Source organism: Odontesthes bonariensis, chromosome 6, assembly GCF_027942865.1.
Source record: "Odontesthes bonariensis isolate fOdoBon6 chromosome 6, fOdoBon6.hap1, whole genome shotgun sequence".
Lineage (NCBI taxonomy): Eukaryota > Metazoa > Chordata > Actinopteri > Atheriniformes > Atherinopsidae > Odontesthes > Odontesthes bonariensis.
Window position 1 is genome coordinate 31,533,643 of NC_134511.1, and position 20,660 is coordinate 31,554,302.

The window sequence follows — 20,660 nt, forward strand, 5'->3', positions numbered from 1 at the left end:
GAAAATCCGTGTCTGGAATCCATCTATCCCAACTACCCTGAAGAATGGTTGGCGGCCAACCACTTTGTTGGGAGCATTGCTGGAGCTCAGAGATTCATGACATCGTCTGCCCAGCCTGGGTATTGTCTGGAACTGTGTGGAGATCACAAAGAAAATGACAAAAAGTATCAATTATATTCAATTCAAATTAACATAAAGAAAAAGCAGTAGTACCCAACTTTACGCTCCTGTATCTTATATACAGTGTATTTGGTATCTGTGTCCCTTTAAATGATGTTAGGATGCTTTTCCCAATATTAAAGTCCAGCCACACACACCTAACTGTTGTCTGGACATCGTCTGGTTTTAAGACACAGCTGTCAGTGCTGTGCAACGTGTTGGCCCATAGCCATACAGGCGTACGTGCACAGTTTGAGAAGATACTGTGTTTTAATGGCAGACTCCACTTGGACAGGGGGGTTTATGTCTCCCTGAATGAAAGAGGGGGATGATAGGTTGATGCCAGGAACAGCCCTCTTTGTCTCGGGGTCGCGCACTCCAGTCAACCGTCAGTAAAGTGAATTGTGCTGAGAAAACCCAGTGTTTCCTTTCTAATGCCTGGTTTCACATCCTGCAGAGAAGAAGGCTTTTTTTCACGTATCAAAGTTTGGGGATAAGTTAAACGTTGGGTAGTATGGCGGCCATCTTAGCCGTAATATGGTTGTACTTAGCAGGTATATAGTTTGAAGTTCAGAAAAAAAAATCATTTTTGTGGGGTGCTCCTTAGCTCAGCTGGTTGAGGGTTCAAAACCCTGTCTGTGGCCCTTTTCCTTCATTTAATTTCCCTTTTTCTACACCCACATTCCTGTCATCAGATATTTAAATATTAAAAGCCCCTATTGCCAAAAAATAAATAAATAAATCAAATTCTACTTCTGTTAGTGGTCGTAATGCTTTAAATATTTGGTGAGTCATTTCAATATATTTCACATTTATTAATATAAGTTGGGCTGCAACTAAAACTCTGTGTCTTGAGCCTCTGTGGCTAAACTTAGTGCTTAGTTGTCACCATTTTAGGCATGTATCTGGTGCTTTTTAAAAGCAGCCTTTCAAACTGACTTAGCTTGGGATGAAAACTTGGTCAAATGTGACAGTGCAGCAAACATTAAATGGAACTTAAAGTTCGCAAAAAAACCACTGTCACTTACATACAAACTAGAGGTAAAGCCTTATAATGACACAAATACTGGGTTATCTATTACACTATGCATTTGCAAGTGAAACATTGCAGGGGAGTTTAATTTTACATCCTTTTTATTTATGCCGTGGGTTTATTTAATCCAACTATTTACACGAGTGTCCTCCGATGTAAAACGCTGACTCGACGGTTGGGGTTTCTTTAACAGCAAGCTATAAATCACTGAACACGTGGCCTCATCAGCTCGCGCTAATGTGCGCGCGAAGTCACTACTGTCAGGTCAATAACGAGCTCCCCTCCGCTACTGTTGTTTTTGTTACTGTATGTCCACGTGCGTTGCGACAGGGATCCCTGCAGGGGGCCAGGCCAGCCCACACTGATCAAAGCACTCAGATAAGGACTAACAGCTATCCTCAGATTTACATTAAGATACCACCTGTTATCTGTGCCGCGGTACACATCCACAGCCGTGGGTTTGGGCACGCGGCTTATTACTTAAGGTGACAAAAACAGCACTTTCTCCGTGACCACGCGTTAAGTTTTACACTCGCGTGACCACCTCGAACAAGTCAAAAAGCATGACCACTGCCTTTCATATTTATCTAAAAGCATTTCCACGCCCTTCAGTTTACTGACAACAGTTTATACCGTTCAGAACTTTAAAACGGGACTGAATCTATGTGTTCAAAGAAAAATAAAACATTCAAAACATGATAAAATAGTTATAACTTACCATCAAATGCCTTGATATTCGTTCTCCCTCGCATTAGCCTTTAATTTCTGAAGATAAATGTTGGCGAAAGTATGAGAAGATAGAAAGAAAAAAAAGTCAAATAGTTTTAGAGAAAAAACTATTTCACATTTTTTCCTCACTAAAAAACTAACGAAAGTAAAGGGAAGGATAAAGTTAAATGCCCAGCGATATAACTGCCTCAAGGCTGCTGTCTGGTCGATGGAGAGAGCGAGAGCGTGAGAGGAAAGGTAGTTTCCTTTGAGAGGGTTGAAGTCATCAGTAAATTATGGAGTGGAGTCCCGCCAGCAGGAGCAAAGGGGGAGGGGTGACGTCACACGATTAGGAGCTGAGGGTCCAAACTGGCCCCTGTGAGGTTAACCGGTGAGGGCATCATTAGATGATCTAAAATGGTCTTTATGAGTCCTCATTGACACCAAGAAAAAGTGGGCTGTAAGAAAGCTTCTGTGATGTCACCTGTGGTTTTTAAACCAGATGTGACGGTACCTTGAGAGGATGGGGGTGGGTTGCGGTCAGAGGAGGGCCATCAACGGCCCCTGGCTGACAGAGCTCAGGTACCACAGCTCAAAGTCAGTTCTATTGTCATCACAAAGCTCAGGTGCAGAATAACAGTTATGCTGAAAAAAACAGTGGCATCATCCAAACTATAGCCCAAAGTACGGAAGCCCAGAGCGGACGTGGTACGTATAAACTTTTTTTTGATGGTTACGAGATAATTATGTCATTATCTCGAGAAAACGATCATTGTGTTTTAACAATTTTATAACAAGTTAATTTACCGATGGTTTTCGAGGCCACTTTTTCTCCCCAGTTCGCCCCTGTTTATATGTGTTTATATGTATTTCTGGCAAAGGTGTACCCCCCTTTCATTGAAAACTGAATAAAGAAGCCTATTAATCAAACATGGAATGTGGAGCGTTTGTGTAACAATTCTGCTGTGAAAATGCACAAAGCAAATGCCGCTGGTGTGACAAGCATTTCGTTTTCTCCAGATAACGAGATAAATAACTCGTTATCTCAAGAAAACAATAACAGCACCTCTCGTGCATCATTCGGTAACCATGGAGACGGCCTGGTCCCCTCAGTTGACTATGTCAACAAGATCACTTAGGTGTAAACGCCTATTGAGCTGCAGTCGAGCCAGCCGTCTCCTTAAATGACGCGGGCTGATATGAAAGTTATCTCTACAAGACAAACAAATTGCGAACACATAAAGTGTTAAGTTTATGTCGATATCTCGAGAAAAAAATGATCGTTTTCTCGAGATAACGACATAATTATCTTGTTATCTCGATAAAACCATAAAAAAAAAGTTTATATGTACCACCACCGCTCTGGGCTTCTGTACCAAACAGTACTGTTTAGTCCAAATAAATCCATAGAAATAAAGATGATTTTACTAATTATTCAACAAAAGCTTGGGCATAGTTCAATATGGGTACTCCTCTTACATTCAAGGTCATACGTTTGGCATCATCAAAATTGCAATATTGAGCCTTAAATTAACTTTCTATCATTCACTTTAACTGTGCCTTTTACGGAGCAGATTGACTATATCAGATTGACATGGAAACCAAACAACAGTTAGGTATACATATTTTTATTCATCGTGGTTTTTTTTGTAAAGGTTGAAGGTTCCTTTAGGACACTGCCCATTGACCAGGTGCTTTCAGCACAGTCTCTTTATTTCTGATTGCACTGAGGGCATGACTTTGGAAAGGGAGTCCAAAAGGCTTCACGCCTATTTCGAATGCACAACTTGACTTCATGTTTGAACATTTCTGGGCCCAAGTTACAGTTTTCTAGCTGATAGTATGAGATTACACTGAAAAACTCTCAGAGCGACTTCTTTGTTTCATCCACTAGTTCCACAGCTAAAAGCATAACACTACCACCACCATGCTTATCAGTTGGTACAATTTTCTTGGAGTTGAATGCCTCACCTTTACCCCTCTAAATATACCTTTAGTCATTGTAGCCAGTGGTATATTTGGCCACAGTGACGAGACGTCTAACCATAAAACTTTACTCTAGGTGTTTCTGTTGTCTTTGTCCATGTGGTCAGTTGCTAACTTTATTCTGGCTTAAAAGGTGTTGATTTTTGAGCACAAGCTTTTTTCTTCTTCTCACTGACAGCATGAAACATGCTCGACTGTAGACCACGACACCGGTAACCCAACAGTTTCCAGCTCAAAGCAGACCCATATCTTGGTGGTATCTTGGTGGTTTCTGGGTTGTTCCTGACCACCCAAACTCATTTCCTTTCAGCTGAGAGTGACAGTTTGGGTGTTCATCTAGATATGATGAGCACTACCCACTGACTTTTACTCGCGTCACAGTTTGTTGCACTCAGTTGTTTAAACTGATGATGGTGGAATCTGTCGCTGTTTAGAATTGCTCCCAAAGACATTTCTGACAGCTAGTTTAGCCCTCAAGAAGTTCTAACTGTACTGATTTGCAGCATGTGAGGTTAAAAATTGTCAGAATTTTGTTTGTTTCATTCCTCAGTGATTATTAGTTTGTCATCACAATATCTTGGTATTTACTGATTGCTTCCATCTATATTAAACTATCTCAACATGATTGGATGGACCTTTGCATTAACTACAAATAAGTCATATAGTAAGAAGACGTGAGTACAAATTCACAGGTCAGTCACTGCAAATGACATTTTAGAATGATTTTTTTCATGATCCTACTAAACACTGATAAAATGATAAGGATTTCATAACTAATAACACAAAATTCAACTTGAACCTATTTAAACATAATAATTAGTGTCATTACTCAGTTATAGTACATTAAACCTTTATTTCTTTACACCGTTTAAACACTCCATTGGAGGCTGTAAAGCAAACACGAACAAAAAATGCAAACCTTTATCATTTCTCTGAATGTACCCAATTCCGTCACGTTGATTCAGATCTTATTTTCGTTTGATAAGTTAATCACCACGTTTGCAGCATCCACGAGTCTGTACGCCAGCTTTAAGAGAGCAAAAAGTGGGCTGAATTCAGCAGAGACCCAGAGGCATGAATGGATCACTTCCCTCGCTTCCATTGTACTAGTTCGTCCAAATAAGCTCAGTTGCCATGACGATATTCGAAATTCTATGTTTTATGATGAAAATGCACATTACGCAGTTTCTCTGACAGCGAGGGATGATGCAGTCTGAAAACCTTACGGTTCCAGAATGATCCTTCTCGTTCAATATGTTGTAATCAAAAACTGTCAAGTTAATATTGCCGACTAATCTTCACAAGAATTAAATCTTTTGAGAAGTTAATGAAAGCGTGAAGACGGGACAATACTTGAGCAAAGGAAAATGTTGTTTAATAAATAATGCTTGGAGTTGAATGAAACAGATGAACATGTACCTGAACTTCTCTCCGAAACATTCGTGTCTAAAACAGCTTCAGACACTCTACATCCATCTCGTTTGTAAAGGTTAGTACCAGCAGACATAAAAGTGCGTGATTTAAGACGGTTCCAGTGTCTCGTTCTCATATGTCGGCATTCGAACACCAGAGCAGGGACAAATTCATCAAGTCATTGTAACTCAGAACACAGACAAACGAAAAACGGACGGAGAAGCGATTAGAAATAAAACAGATAAGAAATACAGTGATGACTTTGATTAGCAGGTAACAGCGAGGACATTTTGGAGTACATAAGAACTATAGGGGAGCTCATCCTGTAACATCTGGGAGCATACGTAGTTTTAAGAAATGGCACCTCTCATCTTTAACTCAAGGGCTTTTCAGCATATCCATCTAATTTGTGTCAGTAGTTTTCCTGATGTAGTTTATTCTTGTGTCAGGCAATGCTTTTGTTTTCCCTTACAGAGGTAAGGCACAAGCCATCATCTCCCCTTAGGACGCACTGTTTTGATATACTGTCAGTCAGATATAGAATTATCAAACAACCCAGTCAAGAGAATCTTTTCCCAAAATATCCAGTTTTTACCATTTTGAGGGCACAGAGAGCTTGAAATGTAATTCTGTATCAAAGCTTGAAATGACACAAAGTTCTTATGTGAGAGCTTAGTTCTGTTCTGACAAAAACTGTCAGTGAAAATAGAGTTAGGGGAGAAATTTTAGTTGGATTTGGCCTGGACAGAGATGGAAATGTTTTAGGACACTTGGTCCAACTGTCCAGAGCTCTAGCCTGTTGACAACAGAGGTTTCATTTATATGTACAATGGTCCACTCGTAAGTGCTACAAAGACCCTCCAATTTGCGTGGGTAAACCTTGACAGGTAAATGCATAAACACAGGGAATGTATCAACTCTCTTTCCCCCCATTGAATCCCCAGACAGTCTCTTGGTGGTTTGGTCCAGCGGTCCCAGAGCAGCAGTCTTTAAGTCCGGACCTGGAACTTGCCAGCCTTGGTCATATACTTGATGCCCTTGAAAGGTTTATACTTTTCACCATACATGTCGAGCCGATTTACCTTCAGCCCTGTCAAAAGACATAAATACAAATATTAATGATTAGGAACCCATTTGTTAGGACAGACTTCAATACAACCTCACTCTACATCCACTGTGACTGTAGTCCTCCTGTCAGGGGTTGAATTAAACTGGGACTCTCATGTCATTTGTCATCATGGGACACTTTACTTTTACTTCTTACTTAACACTTATCTCAGCTTGAAAGCCATCCAGCGCCACAGTTTCTGTGGCTATAACAGCTGGCAGACACCTTTCAGTCTTGGCTCTGACGTGCAGCAATGCTCATGCTCGCTGCAATGGTAACAATGCCATAACTGTGTATACCTGGACTCGCTAAAGTTTTCCCAAACTGAGAATATGGCACCATGGGAACAGTAAAAACAGTAAACTAAGCTAGCTTGAAATCTCTCAGCTTTGTTAGGATATTGGTGGTTTGAGCACAACATGAAAGTGAATTACACCATAGCTGGATATTACAGCTATGGGGTAATTTATACGCCCAACTATGAAATTAACAGAAGAAAATCAATTAGCCTGGGGGTCTCTGTTAGCCTTGCCTCTTATGGGAACAAGACTTTAAAATTAAGTTTATCAAGCCTTTTATACTCCCATTTTCCCACAGGCAATCAGGGGTGTAGTGCAAGGTCTACACAGGTATACCCACTTATTTTGTAGTCAACACAAAGTGTACCTATGTCTAAATCTACTCTAATTATAAGCATCTAATCAGTACTAGGAAGGCAAAGACATGTCCTGCCCGTGTCTCCATCTCACTAGGCAGTATAAAGTGCCTTCATTGGTTGCATTGATTAGGTTCATGCATGAGATTTAGAGCACTAATTTCATACTGATGCTAATTGCCTGATGTCAAGCAGCAGCGGATAAGTGACATACATAACTGACCTCTAGAGAGTAATCTTTATATGTTCCCGTTTACAACTCAGGACATTTATCCTTTGCTGGATAGGCAAACAGAATAGAGTATATACATATATTGTATATATGGTCCAGAAATTAAGAGAATATCCACTCCTTGAGGCACCACTACACTTAATGTATGTTTCACAAATGCATTTCCTTTAAATGGTTATACTTATAAATGAGTGAAGCAAAGAGAATGAAACTACAGGCCTTCTTCAAAGCGTACATGTTCTGGAGCCATTTGCCTTTTTTGTAATATCTCCACTTTTCAGGAGGGTTGTTAAGATTGTGAGGTGGTGGCTGAATTTCTTTTGGGACTCACTTGGGAGTCACAAAAATCTCTGAAAATTAAAAAAAAAAAAAAAAAAAAAAAGATGTCTGTCGCCTGTGGGTTTTGTAATATTATACACATAGAAATGATTTCCAGTGTAATATAATAATTAAACATATTTTTTTACTCATATTTTTTGCCTATGCACTCACACAGCGACCCTGAAACCACAAAGCACCCCAATACAAAACAAATCCCAATTCAACTCAGAACTTCTGATACATTCAAATTGAAGCATAAAGCACCTGATTTTCTGAAAATAAGATCATTTGGTGAAATATAAAAACACAGATTATCATGTCAAGCGATGCCATACTAATCTGTAAATGGAAGTTCAAAATGGAATATTTTACCATCCACAGGAAGAGTAAATACTGGTTTTACTGGGATTTTGGGCCAATAACTGCTTTGTACAGTAGCTACACAATAATCGCACGTGTCACATAATTCTATTGGTCAAAAAAACTAAAACAGCACCTCTCGTGCATCATCGTGCATTAAAACTATAACTCAGCAGTCTACAACAAGTGATTAATCATTGCAACCATAACTCGACTCTACTATACATGCATAACTTAGATTTAAGTTCTGATGTCATGTGAGTGGGGTATTTGCTACATCTGGCACCATCTAGTGGTCATCCAGTCGCATGTCAAACAAAGATTGTCAGGTGGTTGTCAGCTGAGTGGCCTCTGTGATGAAAGCTGCTTGAATAAGAGGGGTGGAGGTCATTTTCTGCCCTTAATCTAATCAGAAATGAACGATAAACTATGAATCTAACTCTCTGAAACAGCCTGGTTGTTGTACGCACATGCCACAGACTATAGGTCGTAAAAATAAAGTTAAATCATGGACATACTTTGCTGGAGCTGGATCAGGATGAATGGTTCAGATGGTGTGTGTGTGTGTGTGTGTGTGTGTGTGTGTGTGAGTGAGTGAGTACCTGAGATGGCCATCTGTTGGATCTTTAACTGGATGTTAATGGTGGGGTTCTCATCAGGTTTGGAGGCTCCGGCCTGGAGGCTCATGGTGCCTTTCAGACTGGGAAGCTTCTGTGGGTTGATCTTGCCAACATCCCAGCTCAACAACTGGTAAAACACAAACATTAAAATGGCGATATGAAGGGTTTACAGACAAGAAAAAAAAAAAGAATGGTCCCACCAAAGTGAATGGTAATTTAAGGCTAGAGCGAAACCCACCATGAGCCATTACCACTGTATTTATTCTTAATATGATGCACACCGGTTCATTCTTCCTGCCTCCTGGCACAAAATCTGACTGAAACAATGTCTAAATACCTTTGTGACTGGGTCAAAGGTGTATGTTCCCTGGGTCGCGTTGAGGCTGGCGTTGAGGACACCGCGCGGCAGCTGGCTGCTGACCAGAACCGACTCCACGGCCTTGCCCATGGTCTGTTTGGGGCCAAGGGTCAAGTCAAAACGACCCTGAGAGCTTCCCTCCCGAAAAGAAATGTTGTGCTTGACATAGACAGGGATGGCCACCAGGCTGAAGAAGAAGAAGAAGAAGGAGACCACCGCACAATACGGTTCAGAAAAGCCAGTAGTGTAACTTTTGATTAGCATTTCGGTTTTTGTGTTCTTAATGCATCTACTTGCGTTTTCTCAATAATGTGACATAAATAAACACCAACTTCTGAGAGCTGACGTGGTAGGAGAGCAACCGGAAGTTTCCATCAGGTGGTATGAAGGAGAGGATCCGCTCAGCTTCCCAGCGCTTGAACCGAACACACGGGTGGAAACTGACATCGTCCAGCAGCCGAGGATTCTGAGGGAGGGATTGAGGCAGTCAGGACAGTTTGACTGAGAAATAAAAATAATCATCTTTCCTCTGCCTTTGTTTTCCTTTCCCCCCCTTTAGTTCAACCTTTTTTACAGTATCTTATGACTGATAAACAAAGCATGGAAAAGCCGTTCAGAGTCAAACCTTACCGTGCGATGTCGTACTATTTCATGGGAAAACACAAGCGGTGTTCCTCTAAGCAAGGATATTTGACTCTCTTTGGATTTAAACTGGAATTATTCAACAATATACTCATGACCCATGTTCGTCTGGGAGTGTCACTCCACTGAGCGCATAAAAACAAAGAGTACTTTAGCTGAAATTTGCTTAAGAATTATCAAAAGAGACAAAACTCACCATAAATGAGAGAGTGAGGTCGGGCATTCCTGTCAGTTTTACACAGGCATCAATAACTCCCTGGATTTCTGCAGTAATGGTGGAACCTATAGAAATAAGCGGTCAAAGTGATTTCAAAGGTATAAAGGGCTTAATACTGGCAAAGAGTGAACCGTTTCACTACAGGGCCCAACAGAGCAATACCTGATTTATCAATGATAGCATCAATCTCTTCCACCACATCAAAATAGGCTTCATTGTTGGTGTATTTGACCCCGGTGCGTCTCCACGGCACCACTGACAGCTGGCCGGTGGGGAGCTGCTCGCCCACGTTGGTGCTGCCTGCAAATCAACCATCAAGCAATTGTAAAGTAGAAAGAAAATGTATGCAGAGGACATTTTCACAGCAAATATAAATGAGCTGCTGTAAAATCAGGATGAACTGAAGTTGGATTCGAATTCTGTGAAGAAACAAAATACTGAGGTTTTGTACATGTCGATTTATTGGTGTTGTTTTTTTAATTTGAATGAATTCTTTCGATCTTAGACACAAAAAACACCACATTCAACTTAAAGGTGTTTTCATGAATAAATGCCATGTGTTAATACCTGCGCTGCCTCGTTTCGTAACTGTTCAGGCTGCAGTGACTACAGTGTGAACGGGACTTCCTGAGGCCCAAACACCAACATCTCACATGCACACTGGCACACATTTCATCTGATAAAACTACCATTATTTGATAGGACAGATGGAGGTAAAAAAACCTGTGATGGTGTTGACCATCGTGCGGAGGATGGTGGGAGGCTTAATAAGCTCTTTGAGGATATTGGACTCTGTGGCCAGGGGAAAGCCGTTGTCCAGCATCTCCTCCAGTAGCTCATACACCACTACCACATTGTCCTTGATGGCCGCCTCTGTACACACTCCAAAGTAATCCTGAGAACAAGGAAAACATGCAGGATGTAAGGGTATTTAAAGCCTGAGGGTTTCACTAAAAGTGGCTAGAGAAACACACGAGGGCCCCACCTGGAAGGTGTCGACGACTCTGTGCAGAAACTCAATGACAAACAGCGGTGGCACCTCGCTCTGGATGACTGCCACAAAGTAGATGCGGTGCCTGAGCACACTGATAAGGTAGTGATGTGGTGTGGGGATCACTGGTGGCACATTCTCGGGCTCAGTGGCACGCTCCTGAGCTTCAAAGAAGTAGTCACACACAGAGCGGCTGACCACGCTTTTCCAATGCTTCTCCAGGAAAATATCCCCAGAGGCATTTATCAGGAACAAGCTGTGGATCATCTTGACCGAAGGCTGAGAGGCTAAAGGTTAAAGGAAAGAAATGGTGTTGATTTATGCATTACAAATAACGTGAACAATGGCCTATTATTTTAAATGTTTTCAAAGTAAACCCTGATGTGACAATGAAAGAGCTTGCTCCACATTAGGACCCTAAAACTGCAAGCAGCTTAATGAAATTAATTGTCCTATTGTAGGAGGTCAATCAGTCATTTCAGAAACACATACACACAAAAAGAGTTCATTGATAAATGTTGGAAAGAAAACTCCTCTCCCCACATGACACTGCTGCTTGCTGGGAATATGACACCGGGATACTCATTAAAACTGCAGCAAGCTATCGAGTTCAGCCAGGTATAACTTAACCGAGCAAATTACAGCCACGAATTCTTACTGTCATCATAAAAACTAAAAAAGGACGGCTCAAGCGAGTAACAATCTAACCATCTATAACGCGTAGCACATGAAGGCCTCAATCTCCTAACATCAAGACGCTACATCCGACCCACCTCCTGCCTCAGTCTTATGACAGGGGAAAAGCCCCGTCTTAGGCACACGGGATGAAAATACGTTAAAACACCGGAAGGGCTCTGGCAGCTAAAAACACCGTTTATCAAGTGAGCCACTCGTAAACTACAACTGACTTACCGAAGTAGATTTTTTGACGTTTTCGTCTCGCCTTTCGCCTTTTCTTTTAATGAAAGATTAAACAGCCGTCGTTGCTTCCCGTTAGGTGGACAGCAGATCCTGATGCCAGACAGAAGCCGTTGTTGAGGGACCAATCAGAGGCCAGAACGGCTTTAAAACCCCGCCTACTCAGCGGATATATTGGTTAACAATGCGGAAGCTAGTGGCACGTGATTGGACTGTGATTGGTCTATGACTGGAAAGAAACAGTAAACATCAGGGGAAACTGTGCGCTGATTGGCTTTGACATGTACCTGGTCTGACATTTTGTTTCCAGTATCAGATTTCATCTTGTGGAGATCCTGTCCATTCAAACAGAGAGTTGAGTTTGAAATGCTTTTGACTTCCTCAACAACGGCTTCAATTTCTTACATTAAAAAGGAAGGGAAATTTCCCGCACAAAAAATTAAATCAAGTTAAAATTGCTATTATCATCTTGACTCCAAACCACACACACACACACACATATACACAGGCTAGATAGATGAATAATAGACACTATCATGATTTTTAACTATGTCTCACCCGAAAGGAATCAGAAACAGGAATAAGTTAGAACTTGGAAAGATTTTGTCCATCTGTTACAATCACAAACATCTTTGTGGTAAAGAAATTGCACAAAGCCATGTGACAAAGTCAAACTATGTTTTAAATGTAGATTGTATTAACACTCATCAGTTCAGAAAATACTGGTTAATATTCTCCTGTATTATTAACCATTAATCCAGAGTAATGAAATCTATATTATCAGTATTTGATTTAAAATGGAGTCAGATTTTAATCTACTTAACGTCAGAAGTTCAACAGTTTTCTGATGGAGACGTGTTTTCCATCAGTTAGGCCTATGCAATGTTAAATTGTGTATCATTAAAGTCCACCAGTTATCAATCCCCAAAAAACTAATTTGTGTTCTTCAAAATTCCACATATCTACATTTTTCCCATGACAAAAAGCTCTCATGGCTCTAGTATGGCTTGTTTTCTTCAAAACCAATCAATGGGAATGCTAATCCATGTTTCTGCCCACCAGCAGAGGACCCTGCCTATTCTGTTTGCTCTAACTCTGCTTACACTATGTTCTGTTTAGTACTTGTAATATTGGACTAATTTGGTTGTAAATGTTTGGACCAGAGCCCTGTGATGGACTGGCGATCTATCCAGGGTGTACCCTGCCTCTCGCCCTAAGTCAGCTGGGATATTGGGGATACTGTTCTGATGATTGATTATACTCATGATATGTCTTGTAACATTTAAAAGAAAAAACAAACTAAAAAATAGACAAGTTAATAAGGTTAACAGCTTAATTGTATGGTTTTTATGTTACCCTTTAAAGGAAAACAAGAGAATTTGTCATTTGTTTTGCTCTTTGGCTCCTCCAGCTGTGGGATGTGACCACTATCATAAAAACAAATCTCTGTATGAACCCTGCACATGTACAGCCATACACATGAATTTGTTGTCAAGTGACCATAAAGCAAAACAATGTGGTGCAGAGCTCGTGAACTGTGGTGTCCCGGGAATGTGCACAAGAAAAGTCAGTGTACTCCAAAACTCATCAGAAGCTCGTGGTTTTAAAGTTCACAGACTTCTTTAGTGTTGCTTTAATGTCAACAATAACAAAAAACAATGGAAAATTGTGTCTTTGCATTCTTCTTTCTCATTCTTACATGTCACATACTTCAACAGATTGGTAGAGATAGGTCACGCACTCATTTGTCCACAAGTTTTCAATAAGACAGTACAGTTAGGGAGTAGGGTGCTCTACCAAATGGATGTTGGGAAAAAACAAAACGGTCGATGATCAAACAAAAGGGCTAAAGCCATTTTAAAAAGATGCAGCACAAAGATTTATTAGCTTTCGATTTTTGCTCCAAATATCCACTCTTCTGCCGTGTAAAGCTACATGCTGTTTATGCGACACAAAGATATCACATTTAAATGCACGTGACATTTCACTTCTGTAGTAAAAAAAACAATGCCAAGCAGAGAGACGCAAAAGGGCGATGTTTGACAGGAAGATAAAGGCAAATGATCTCCTATATCTGCTCTATGGGAAGCTGCTCTTACAGTAGACAAGTAAACACTAGTTACAGAATACTTATGCTGACATTAGGTATGGTCTGTACTGAACTATGAGAGCATGCCTTTTCTGTCAGACCAACCATTTGAAATGGAAAGTAGTTGAACTACTGTTAGATTTATTTATTGATTTATTTCCACCAGATGGCAAAGCATTTAAACACTTAAACAGATGTTCACCAGCTGTGCTGTCAACGAACATGAAACATTAGCATCCGTTTAACAGATGTGACTCTCTCTGGTTGGAGAGATTTCACTCAATGTGACGTGGATGTCTGGATTTTTGTATGTTATTGTGAGAGGGGATAACACGCGTTCTACAACGACATCTAGTGGTCACACCTTGTTAAAGCAGTTCCACAAGTAAAGTGACAGATTTAGAAGGCCACAGATCAGTATCGGCCCACTGGTATATTGATTACTGGCACCAAGAGTTCAGTATTATTTAGGTCACAGTTTAAGGGTCGAACAACAGACTCAGGTTGTGATCAGTCACTTAACTTTTCACCAAAGTTAGCAAGTTTATTTTAGTAGTGACGGTGCCCTGTGTGGTAATTTCAATAACAAATTGGAAATCAGTTTCCAACTTCTAACTGTTTAGAGGTCAGATATTGAAGCTTTATTATGATGAGAATTTGTAATAGCAAAGTGAAAAAAGCCAAAGTTTCCACGCCCCACTTCAGAGATAGAGAATGGAGCAAGATTTAAACTGGGTGGAGATAGAGATGAGGAGGCTGGATATGAGCTTAAGAGTTTTGTTGAAATCCACTGCAAAACTTGACCGGTCACTGAATGAGACGTTTTCAAACCCAGGCACCCCCAAACAAAGTGAGAGTTGCATTATTTGGCAGTGATATCAGACACCCAAACTAAAAAAACGGGAAAAAAAGTTTGACTCCTCCTGCAAAAAGAGGGGTCCTGTCATAGCATATGTTGTTCCTCAATGGTGTAAATTTGCCACAATTTTAGCAATCGACCAAATTACATGAATCAAAATGACATGTCAGGAGCTCAGCTGCGAACACTTTGTATTAAAGGCTCCGCTTGCAGCAAAAATGTGCGACAAATTTGACAACCGAGCAGAAAAACTACTATAGCAAGAAGGAAACATGAGTGGCTCAACATAATTTATTTTCATTTTATGTTAAAATGTACAGAGTTCTTTGAAAGTACTTGCTAAGAAAGAAAAAAAATAAAAAAATAAACAAACAAAACGAATAAATGGAAATACATACAGGGACAGAGTAGAGAGCTGAGGTGCGTGAGCGCAAATCAACCTTCACTGTGTGCTCGTCTGTCACCCCGTCTCTGGTTTGCGCTCTCTCTTAGCATACAACGCAACATGTACAATTACAAAGGATACAAAAAGGGAAGCAATATAAACAGACAAATATATCGAGCTCATTTTTACATGCCTCTTAAATGTAAGGAAATCATCCTATACACACACAAGTAAAAAACAAAAACAAAAGAAAAGAATGCCAAGTGACCTTTAGATATCTTGTAGTCCTTTTTCTTTAAAATAGCATTAATATACTACACAAAGATAGAAAAACTCTAGAGATGAGATGGAATGGAGAGGTTAAAGGCATCTTAAAGTCACTAAAAGTGAGTGGTAATTTTTTTACATTTTCAATTTCATAGTAATTATTACCCAAGAGGCGAGCTAAAAAATATGTCGTTTTTTTTTTTTCTTGTTGTCGTTTCCTGAAACAGAAGTGAAAAAAATGACAGTACCAATATCAATGTCAGAATTTCCTTTTATATTATAGAAAAACATTTTCTCTACAATAGGTTTCTAAAGTCAAAAAGAGTCAGCTTGTGTCATAAAAGAAAGCTGCCCAGTCTGATAAAATTCAGAAAAGAAACGACAAAAGGAAAGACGTACAGAACAGAACAGTACACAAAGGAAGAATGCATGTCGAGTCTGTAAGAAAACCAAAACCCCTTTTGACTTTGAATACTGGTACATGGAGCAACAAGATCAACTGTTTAAGCCCACCAGTTGAGCGCCACAACCAACATGACCTCGAACACTTACTCGCCTCAGACCCTGCTTTTATAAGTGAGCCTCCATTCGAGGGCCAAACCGTGCACTAGATCGGCATTTAGGCACACCTTTCATAAAGGCTAACTGTCTGCTGCCGTATGTCTAGTCAATGGGAGTGCAGAAGTTTGTAGAGAGAAAAAAAATAAGATTTTTTTTTTTTTTTACAGTTTTAACCAAATACACCATTCGAAAGCAGACTCGTCGACCTGTTTGGGCCACTAACACTTGAGAAAGCACGGCCAGCTATAATAAACCGGCTTTCCTTTGAGCAGTTAAGTGGAAATTCCACTGTTTGCTCTGCAATCCCTAAACTGCTAAAAAAGGCTGACATTGTACATCTGTCTGTGGAGTGTGGACAAAAAGAGCTGAATGTTGTACTTTCCTGAGCTAGCCACTGATTGGCAACAGCTAGTCAGTGTGTGTGTGCGTGTGTGTTTGTTTTGAATATTGGGAAGTACCAGAATATTTACATCTAAACATGTCAGAGTGGCAGAAAACTGTAAAATAATGCTACTTGCTTCATTTATGGATAGATAATAGAGTAACACGCTCGTCTCTCGTGTGTCTTTACCGTGTTTTTGGTACAACACTGTCCATCTGGGAAGACAGAGACTCTGGAAACAGCTCGACACCTCAGACAACCTGAGGCCGTGCTCTGAGGCTTCTGTGGAACCGTGTGAGGAGCGGTCTGAAAGAGCAGCCTCAGAGAGTTTTTTGAGAGTGCATTTCAGAATGCCACACATATAAAGACCAAAGCATATAAGAGGTCAGACTGCACACAAGTATTAAAAAAAACAATCAACAGAAACGATAACAAAATAAGATTCAACATCATGTTTAACAAAACAAAACGACAGTCCGCCTACAATGCTTCACCGTCTCTTTTTTTCAAGGTAAGGCTTCCTATATCAATTAAAAGATTGTGTGCATGGTTGAATATATTCAGTTAACCACTGTTTTTTCCATTTAGTCTGAAAGAGCAAGGTAAACCTGTACTGTCTTTCGTTGTCATTTCCTGGTCATTCTCATCCCCTCCAACTCTCCTCCTGTGCCTGTGCGAAGCCACATGAGGGGACTGTGCAGGCCTGGCCCGACGCAGCATGGCTGAGGTCCATGTACACGTCCAACCCCAACTGCTCCCAAACACAGCCAGCTGGAGGGGGAAGGGGGGGGACATGCCCAAATTAAAAGAAAAGGGACAAAATGACAACACAGAAAACAGGAAACCCAAACAGGCTCTCTGTCTCCAATCACCTGGACTCCCTGGTGCCTGCTGAGGCACTGGATTACAGGAGTAATGGACATTTAGAGTTCAGTGAGCATTAGCTCTGGCCCCGTGTCTCCTTTTCCAGTTCTTGGCTGCTCATCTACTCATGTACGGTGACTGTTTTGGGACTCCAGCATAGCTGTGATGAGAGGGGCCAGTATACATCATGTTCCCATGGTGATTGGGCTGCATAGGCTGCTGGGGGTAACCCTGCCCTCCCATCATGCCCATCTGCATCTGCATGGGGTACTGCGCTGGCTGATTCATGTAAGCAGGATTGCTGTGATAACCACTGTTCATCATAGGCTGGGGCATTCTGTAGCCAGCTGGCATGGCATTCAGAGGTGTCATGTTCATGGAATTGTACGGTGCCGGTGTGGGCATGAGGTTTGGCATCATCCCGCGCTGCACGGCCAAGGTGCGTGGGGTGCCCTGCATTGCCACGGCCCCAGAGCTGCGGCCATAGAGCTGCTGCTGGTGTGTGGCCGGGGCCAGCTGCTGAGTGGCTTTGGACCGGATGGAAATGTGGCCTTTGACGGTGGTCATCTGGCCCTGCAGCCGCTGCGTGTGTGGTGGTCCCAGGCTGATGTTGGTGGTTGGCATGTTGCACTGCAGCTGCAGCGAGCTCAGGTTCATGGAGCCAGAGCTAAGGTTAGGAGGCGAGGTCATAGAAGGCTGGCCCTGAGGAAGAGGAGTGTGAGGTGAAGGGGCCAGCCCAGGGTTGGAGAGGGAAACACTGGTGGCGTAAGAGGTAACAGAGGCAGAGTGAGAGTAGGGCATGGCGTGAGGGTCCATGATGGTGTTGGTTAGCTGCTGGAGTTTGGCCAAGCTAAATGTTGCAGAAGGTTGGGGGTAGCCCCCTGTGCCAAAGTCCTGACCCATACGCTCATACAGGGTGCGACCCCCTCCTCCGCCTCCACTCTCTGGGATCTCCATGATCATGGGTGTGGAGGCAAAACCATTACCCATGCTGCACTGGGACAGGGCCTGCTGCTGTGGTGGCGGTGGGGCTGAGGGTGGAGGCTGAGGGTTTGGGGCTTGCTGCTGCTGAGGAGGTTGCTGAGGAACCTTTTTTTGGGACTGCGGTTGCTGTTGTTGCTGGTTGGTGCTGGGGGGCCTCTCGATCACACCACAGCTTTGAGGGGACTTAATGCCACAGCTAGGTGTGTTGGAAGGTGGTGGGGGTGGTGGGGGCTGGGGCACAGCACTGCCCACACTACTGGCCCCTGGTCCACTGTTGGGCCCTGGTCCTGCTTGCTGAATGAGGCTGCAGCTGCCCATTGCGAGCTGGGATCCTCCACTTCCTGTGGAGGAAGAGAGGCTGGGAGCTTGCACATAGGAGCAGCTGTTGGACTGAGAGGATGAGGATGGGGTGGCTGATGTTGAGGAAGAGGACGATGATGACGAAGCTGCAGGAGCTCCTGCAACCACAGCAGCTGACATCCCACCTCCATTACCCCCATTCCCTGCACCGTTGCTCCCTCCACCCATTGTGGAGTCATAGCTGCTGGGGTTGTCGTAGTTCTCTGTAGTGCTTTCTATGCTGCCAAGGTCACTGAAGCCGCTGTCCACAACCTGCTGCGAGTGGTCCGACACCGATGGCACATCCATCATTGGAGACGTCTCCATATTCTGTTGGGAAGGGGCAGACAGAGAGCTAGGATGCTCTGGCGTGATCTGGGTGTAGCCGCCACCGGCACCGCTACTACTGCCCGCTGAACCAGTGGGACCAGGTGTTCCTCCTCTCTGTCCGGCTGGTGTTGTGTCCACGATGCCCGAGGGCAAGCCCGGACTGTTGACTGAGCGCACAGATTGATTAGGCAGAGGCGGCGGCACTGGGGGATTAGGGAGGGGGCTGCTGTGTTGCGAGGCCCCGCACTCTTCCACTAAAGCCAGCGCCTCCTCTTCGGCCTCTCCTGTATGGCTGTAACTCTGCAGGGTGCGGCAGGCGGCCAGGGTCTCCTCACAGTCTTGGTAAGCCCCGTGATGTGGCTGTGGCTCAGTCTCTTCATCCTGGGCTTCCCCCTGCGTCAGGGACTGAACGGCCTGCATAGTCTCCAGGTCCAGCTCATTGGAGTGGTGATGGGGGTGATGCGGGTGATGGTGGGCCAGCTCCTCTTTGAAGTCAGAGTGCTGGTGGGGGTGGGAGTGTGGATGTGTGTGTTGAGGTTCCATCAACAGCGTGACGTCTTTGTCCTCCGTGTGCAGAGACTGGAGCTGCATGGGTTCAGAAGAAGCAGACATGGCCGTGACAGTTTCCACTGCTGCAGCTGCTGCAGCCGACTCCTCCTGCTCTCTGCGCCGCCGCTCATCCTGTTGAGGGTCGGCTGAGGAGGGCCGACATTTGGCGTCCTGCACCTCCTCCTCAGCCTCCTCCTCCTCTTCTTCCTCCTCCTGCTTGCTGACGTAGTCCCCGGCCACGCTGTTCTCCATGTCTAAAAAAGGCTCTCCACCTTGGGGTTCTTCTTTGACAGGGGGAGAGTTTGTTTGCGAAGCGGGCTCCTCTTCCTCGTCTTCGTCATCCTCTTCATCGTCTGATTCTTGGCTTTTTCTCCTCTTACTGCTGTTGCTTTTGTCTTCCAAGTGTCCATCACCTTCATCATCGGCGTCGTGATCTTCGCTGCGCCTGCTTCCTGAACCGGCTGTGGCCGCCGCTCGTCTGTTGATACTACCGCCTCCGCTGCCCATGCTGCCGCAGTCTTCTTCATCCTTCTCTTCATCATCATCATCATCATCTTCCTCCCTCTCACCCATGTCTACGTCCTGAGGCCGAGACTGTGGGGCCCGAGGCCCGGAGTTTGATGAGGAAGAGGGGGATAACAAGGGACGGGATGGTGGGCGGCTGGGTTTGTCTTCTTCCCAGGCTCTCTCAGTGTCCTCTTCCTCATCGTCTTCCTCCTCTTCATCTGGTTCAGAGGTTGGAGGTGGTTTGGGGGCAGGCTGTGGTGGCTGGTGGAGGTTGCGGTTCTTGGGTGGCCTTCCTCGCCTTTTTGGCACCTTCTGTTCGACAGGTTTGGGGAAGTAGTCATCCTCTTCATCCGAGTCTTTCTGTTTGTTCTCTCTGCAGGCTCGCCTGGTGGTGTGCTCATCCCCCTGGAGCAGCTGAGGATCTTTGTCCAGCTGCTGCTCCAACAGCCTCTGTCTCTCCTTCTCCTGCCTCTCTGCCTCCTCCTGGGCCCGCTGCAGGTACCAGCTCCGGGGCTTACGGCCGGGCTTCATCTTGATTTTAGGAGGTTGAGGATCCCTGCTTTGGGCTTGGCTATCTACAGTGGCTTGCTGGTTGGGCCCACCACCAGGTGGTTTTCCAGGTCCTCGTTTCTTCCAGTGCAGTGGTTTGCGGCTCTTGCCCTTTGGCCAGCCTTTCTTCTTCTTGACTGGGACCTCGGGGGTGGCCAGTGGCATCTCTGATGGAGTTGCTGGCAGACCAGCTACAGGCTTCAGCACAGGTGTTAGTTCTGAGAAGACAGTAAGACAGACCAGGATTAGACAAGCTAAACATATACATGTATTT

The 20,660-nt window shown here is 43.5% G+C and overlaps 2 protein-coding genes across 2 annotated transcripts in view; both read right to left on the bottom strand.

Annotated features, from left to right (window-relative positions):
• Positions 1-5,239: 5,239 nt before the first annotated feature.
• On the bottom strand, positions 5,240-11,820 carry ap3m2 (adaptor related protein complex 3 subunit mu 2). Its single transcript, XM_075468316.1, has 9 exons — positions 11,716-11,820; positions 10,798-11,090; positions 10,536-10,707; positions 9,975-10,112; positions 9,792-9,877; positions 9,286-9,419; positions 8,933-9,140; positions 8,578-8,722; positions 5,240-6,389 (listed from the first exon to the last, which is right to left on the bottom strand). The coding sequence occupies exons 2-9, from the start codon at positions 11,068-11,070 to the stop codon at positions 6,289-6,291; spliced, it is 1,257 nt and encodes a 418-aa protein (XP_075324431.1). The 5' UTR covers positions 11,071-11,090; positions 11,716-11,820; the 3' UTR covers positions 5,240-6,288.
• A 3,125-nt stretch (positions 11,821-14,945) lies between these two features.
• Positions 14,946-20,660, bottom strand: part of kat6a (K(lysine) acetyltransferase 6A) — a 30,795-nt gene continuing 25,080 nt past the window's right edge. Inside the window, exon 17 of the mRNA XM_075468318.1 lies at positions 14,946-20,604. Coding sequence (XP_075324433.1) covers positions 17,246-20,604 — 3,359 coding nt within the window. The 3' untranslated portion in view covers positions 14,946-17,245. The remainder of the gene's footprint in view (positions 20,605-20,660) is intronic.